The following is a 5,898-nucleotide window of genomic DNA, read 5'->3' as shown; positions in this document are numbered from 1 at the left end:
GAAAAAAGTGGTATCAGAATAGCTCTTTGGCCCATCATACATGTAGCCACAAGGAGCTTTCATCCGTTACCACACGCGCCCGCATACATGCCCGCGCATGTATGCCTACACAAAGCTCCTTGGTAGTACCCGGTCACGGGTGGGGAAGCCCAACACAGAAAACAATAGTAAGAAAAAAAACAAACTAATGGGAGGGGAAGAAAGGGATACATGAAAAACATTTAAAAGTAAATAAAACAATACGACCGGGTTTATGGTGGAAGTCTGTCCGGATCCTCTTCTTCCCCCTGATAGGGCGTCGATGTCCTGGGAGGCTGGGTAGTATGTTGTCTGGGCCTCTGTGCCCATGCGGCTGAAGATTGTGTGGCCGGTGGTGGAGGCATCTGGGGGGTGGGGTACATCCCTGTATATCCCTGGTACATCTGTGACTGTCTGTACTGGGATGGGACTTGAGGAAGGGTACGAGGCGTCCTTGTGGCTTGCGACGGCGGATATGGTGGATCACCAGCGTATTGATGAGCTGATCCTGGGAGCTTATCATGGATCATCTGCAGTGTGGTTGCGATGACCTGTTGGCTGGATGAGGAGTGTCGATGACTCTCCGACATGTTTTTATTGCTTTCTGCCAGACATGAAGTGTTGTCCACGAGCCGGGTCATGGATTCGGCCAGAATGTTAAGTACGTCCATATTCTCCCTATGATCTTGCATTCTGACCTGTAATATTGTGGCCGTGCTGTCGGAAAGAGTCTTCTGCAGTTCAAGCAGACTGTTTGACATTTTCTCCATTATCCTCTCAATGTTGTCCAGTCTGCTTCCCACAACATTTGTGTACGTATCCTGGCGGGTCCCAATCTCCGATGCCAGGGTGTGAACCCTCTGAACAGTTGAGGGATTCTGCCCTTCCTGGATGTCTGCCACCACTTGGATTTGGGCAGCTGAAAAGAAAATTAGACAATATTATACACATTCATTCATCATACATTTTTTAAAAGGCTCACAATTCAATTTACTCACACAGGGATGTAGCAACTGGAGCCTCCTGCACTTCCACCTCGTCATCCTCTGACGACTCCTGTAGGAGGAGATCCGGCCTGAAGTAGGAACCAATCCCCGAAGCTAGTCCGCTGCTGGTTCGTGGCACCACTGTTTGCAAAATAATTTTTTTGGGAAAGTTAATAAACTTTACACAACTGCTGCCCCCCCCCCCCCTCCCACAAAATAAATACAAACCTTCTCCATCCTGTGATGCCGCTGCTCCAGGAGCTCCACTTGTCCTCGTTTCGGAAGACTTTTCAAGGGTCTGGCTGGATACGTCTGCACGGCTGTCCTCAAACCCAAGAAAAGTTTCGTCTGTTAACCCTGTAGACTCAAACAGATCGGGTGATGGGTCCACAAGGGTTGTGTCTTGAGGCTCTTCAGTCACAGTCCCAGAGCTCCTGGAGAGACGACGATCTGGTGATGGCCTGCGCGCAGGAGCTGTAGTTTGGCGCCCATCTTGTGGTGTGGTCGCCGACGGTGTCTGGCGCACAGGTGATAGTCTGTGCGCTGACGTCGTCTGGTGCACAGGTGACAAACTGCGCGATGACGAACTGTGGCGCACAGGTGACGATCTGTGTGCTCGCGATGCTTGCGGCTCAGTTGATGGTCCGCGCGCTGCTGCCGATGCCTGCTGCACAGGTGACGGTCCGTGCGCTGGCGATGTCCTGTGCGCAGGTGATGTCCTCTGGGCAGGCCTGTCTGAAAAAAAAAAAAAAAGCACATTAGCACATACAAAAATTTTAAAGGGAAGTACAGCTCATGTGAATGTATTCTTACCATCAGACCTCCTTTTGGACGGCTTATCTCCCGCCTTCTTCCGTCTTCTGGGCGGTTCTTCCTCCTCGGGAAAGCCAGCAGGACGGCTAGAGTCCACACCTCCGCGAACTCCTTCGACCATGGCAGGGTTCATGCGCCTTCTAATAACATCCTCCCAGGGTAGCCACTTCAGGTTGAGAGCCGGGCCACCTCCCGTAGCTGTCTCATGTCGGCGCTGAATCCCCATCTTCTTCTTGATCTGTCTGCGGCAATCACTGTACCGCTTCAAGCAATTTCTGGTGCTCCGGCGGTTTCCAGATATTGCAGTGACTTGACTCGCAATGGATTCCCAGATGCTTCGCTTTGTCCTAGCTGCTGTTGTCTGTGCCCTTAGTCCATACAAAACGTCGTAGGACCTGTCGACGCAATCCACTAGGGTACAGTTTTCCGCCTCAGTGTATCTGGGTCCACGCGACTTTTTCGGTCCTGCATCTTCACCAGAGGCTTCCTCCTCCGACTGCTCCTCTGGCTGGCTTCTTGCCTTTAGGGATTAAAAAAAATAATAATAATAATAATAAGATCGGTATGTACCTGTGAGTGTCAGTATCCCTGGCATTGCGCACATATTCCAGTAGGTGTGCATGGCATTGCGCAAACTACAGTAAAGAAAGTTTGATGCTATTTGTGTCTGCAGGTGTGGTTAGTACCTTTCTACTAGGCTTTTTCTTGGACTTCTCATGGGCCCTTGACGACCGCGGCTGGTCACTACATGCCTGGTCGGTCGTATCCGCCTCCTGGGTTGGCTCCCACTCCTCGTTGCTATGCAGGGATAGATCTGAGGGGGTGGGGGAAGGGGCGGATCGGGTCTGCTTGTCCTTTGACATCTCTGTTATAAAATAAAATAAAAATAAACATACATACATACATACATACATGTATAAATGGCTGACCCACACAAAATGGCGACCAGACCGTCGACAAAACTTGCTCCAAATTACCCCAAAATGGCCAGAAAGCATCCCAGCACACTCAGGAGGTACACCACAGCTAAATTAGGATGGAAAACACATGTTTGCCAAACAGTCTACAGCACATGTCGACCAGGCTGTCGACCAAACTTGCTCCAAATCACCCCAAAATGACCAGAAAGCATCCCAGCACACTCAGGAGGTATACCACAGCAAAATTAGGCGGGAAAACACGTGTTTGCCAAACAGTCTACAGCACATGTCGACCAGGCTGTCGACCAAACTTGCTCCAAATCACCCCAAAATGACCAGAAAGCATCCCAGCACACTCAGGAGGTACACCACAGCTAAATTAGGATGGAAAACACATGTTTGCCAAACAGTCTACAGCACATGTCGACCAGGCTGTCGACCAAACTTGCTCCAAATCACCCCAAAATGGCCAGAAAGCATCCCAGCACACTCAGGAGGTACACCACAGCAAAATTAGGCGGGAAAACACATGTTTGCCAAACAGTCTACAGCACATGTCGACCAGGCTGTCGACCAAACTTGCTCCAAATCACCCCAAAATGGCCAGAAAGCATCCCAGCACACTCAGGAGGTACACCACAGCTAAATTAGGATGGAAAATACATGTTTGCCAAACAGTCTACAGCACATGTCGACCAGGCTGTCGACCAAACTTGCTCCAAATCACCCCAAAATGACCAGAAAGCATCCCAGCACACTCAGGAGGTACACCACAGCAAAATTAGGATGGAAAACACATGTTTGCCAAACAGTCTACAGCACATGTCGACCAGGCTGTCGACCAAACTTGCTCCAAATCACCCCAAAATGGCCAGAAAGCATCCCAGCACACTCAGGAGGTACACCACAGCAAAATTAGGCGGGAAAACACGTTTGCCAAACAGTCTACAGCACATGTCGACCAGGCTGTCGACCAAACTTGCTCCAAATCACCCCAAAATGGCCTGAAAGCATCCCAGCACACTCAGGAGGTACACCACAGCAAAATTAGGCGGGAAAACACATGTTTGCCAAACAGTCTACAGCACATGTCGACCAGGCTGTCGACCAAACTTGCTCCAAATCACCCCAAAATGGCCAGAAAGCATCCCAGCACACTCAGGAGGTACACCACAGCTAAATTAGGATGGAAAACACATGTTTGACAAACAGTCTACAGCACATGTCGACCAGGCTGTCGACCAAACTTGCTCCAAATCACCCCAAAATGACCAGAAAGCATCCCAGCACACTCAGGAGGTACACCACAGCAAAATTAGGCGGGAAAACACATGTTTGCCAAACAGTCTACAGCACATGTCGACCAGGCTGTCGACCAAACTTGCTCCAAATCACCCCAAAATGGCCAGAAAGCATCCCAGCACACTCAGGGAGGTACACCACAGCAAAATTAGGATGGAAAACACATGTTTGCCAAACAGTCTACAGCACATGTCGACCAGGCTGTCGACCAAACTTGCTCCAAATCACCCCAAAATGGCCAGAAAGCATCCCAGCACACTCAGGAGGTACACCACAGCAAAATTAGGCGGGAAAACACATGTTTGCCAAACAGTCTACAGCACATGTCGACCAGGCTGTCGACCAAACTTGCTCCAAATCACCCCAAAATGGCCAGAAAGCATCCCAGCACACTCAGGAGGTACACCACAGCAAAATTAGGCGGGAAAACACATGTTTGCCAAACAGTCTACAGCACATGTCGACCAGGCTGTCGACCAAACTTGCTCCAAATCACCCCAAAATGGCCAGAAAGCATCCCAGCACACTCAGGGAGGTACACCACAGCAAAATTAGGCGGGAAAACACATGTTTGCCAAACAGTCTACAGCACATGTCGACCAGGCTGTCGACCAAACTTGCTCCAAATCACCCCAAAATGACCAGAAAGCATCCCAGCACACTCAGGAGGTACACCAATGCTAATAGAAGACCCAAAAAAGTCAATTAAAGAATAAAAAAAAAACGTGAAAAACTACCCCAAAACACAAGTCTCCCCCAAAAAATGCAGCAACACAAGCAAGGGGCTATACACATACCTGCACACATGCACACATACCCAAACACCCCATGTACACCTCATGGCAACCCCCACTACACAAACACATACATGCAACACCAGACACACATGTGGTACTTACCTACAAATGTAGTAAAAGCTCCTAAAATGGCTCTCCTCCGGGTAACAGGAATCCTCCTGACTGTCCTGGAATAAAGCCTGCTGGGGTGTCCAAACGATATCCACAGCAAACAACCAAATTGCTAGCTCTGCACCTCCTCACACCTCTCTGCAGGTTCACAAAATGGCTGCAGAGCACGCAGCAAACAAGCCCTAATAAAGGGCTGCTTTCGGCGGGAAGGCGAATTCTGGACGCCCACTATTCGCCGATTGGCCGTTATCCGCCTGGAGGTGGGTCGAATCCGTTTTACATTGCATATGGTGAATTCAGGGTCCCGGCGACAGGGCTGCGGCTGGCGAGTGCGGGCGAATTTTACAGGGGCGGATTAAATGACGCGATTCGACCGCAATTGCATATACCCCTATATCTGTCACCAAGGTCATTGACACATACAGCAGACCTGAGTAATACTGAAGAGGTGTGGCCAAATCTGGGAGGTGTGGCCAGACCCTTCCCTCCAATAAATCAGTATAAAATACTCTGTGCTTCAGAGAGAAGCATTTTGCCCCCCTCAATAACTGTCCCAGGCCCCCACAAGCCCCTGGTAATTAGTACCACCCCCACCCCCTTGCCACCCATGTCTGGTACAAGCTGGACATAGCATTTATTGAGAAGAACGAAGAGAAAAGATTGGCTGCGCTTATAATGTAGTTAAAACAACCTTGTTTTTGGAGAGCTGACAAACACAATCATAATAAATAAAAGTTTTTATTAAAATATTAATATACCAATGGAATTTTAAACACAATATTTTAAAACAATTATACATATGTGTATACTCTGAGCTGACCCTATATATCAAGCAGCAAATAACAATGTTCACACGATAAATTGGTGGTTGGTAATAATGTTAAAGAAATATAACATACATGTAACATTCATATGGCTACTCACTGAAATTATATCATTCACAAGGATCGT

The 5,898-nt window shown here is 48.8% G+C and overlaps 1 protein-coding gene and 1 long non-coding RNA gene across 2 annotated transcripts; both read right to left on the bottom strand.

The window, feature by feature from the left end:
• Window positions 1–759: 759 nt before the first annotated feature.
• Window positions 760–2,048, bottom strand: LOC134910865 (serine/arginine repetitive matrix protein 1-like). Its single transcript, XM_063919250.1, has 5 exons — window positions 1,818–2,048; window positions 1,233–1,739; window positions 1,017–1,145; window positions 822–937; window positions 760–768 (listed from the first exon to the last, which is right to left on the bottom strand). The coding sequence occupies exons 1-5, from the start codon at window positions 2,041–2,043 to the stop codon at window positions 760–762; spliced, it is 987 nt and encodes a 328-aa protein (XP_063775320.1). The 5' UTR covers window positions 2,044–2,048.
• A 19-nt stretch (window positions 2,049–2,067) lies between these two features.
• LOC134911230 (uncharacterized) lies at window positions 2,068–5,116 on the bottom strand. Its single transcript, XR_010176416.1, has 3 exons — window positions 4,939–5,116; window positions 2,504–2,682; window positions 2,068–2,337 (listed from the first exon to the last, which is right to left on the bottom strand). It is a non-coding gene; the product is annotated as an uncharacterized LOC134911230 (long non-coding RNA).
• Window positions 5,117–5,898: the final 782 nt, after the last annotated feature.

The sequence above is a fragment of the Pseudophryne corroboree genome, chromosome 4, assembly GCF_028390025.1.
Source record: "Pseudophryne corroboree isolate aPseCor3 chromosome 4, aPseCor3.hap2, whole genome shotgun sequence".
In the NCBI taxonomy this organism is placed as follows: domain Eukaryota; kingdom Metazoa; phylum Chordata; class Amphibia; order Anura; family Myobatrachidae; genus Pseudophryne; species Pseudophryne corroboree.
Note: the sequence above shows the minus strand (reverse complement) of the source record. Positions and strands in the feature narration are given on the sequence as shown.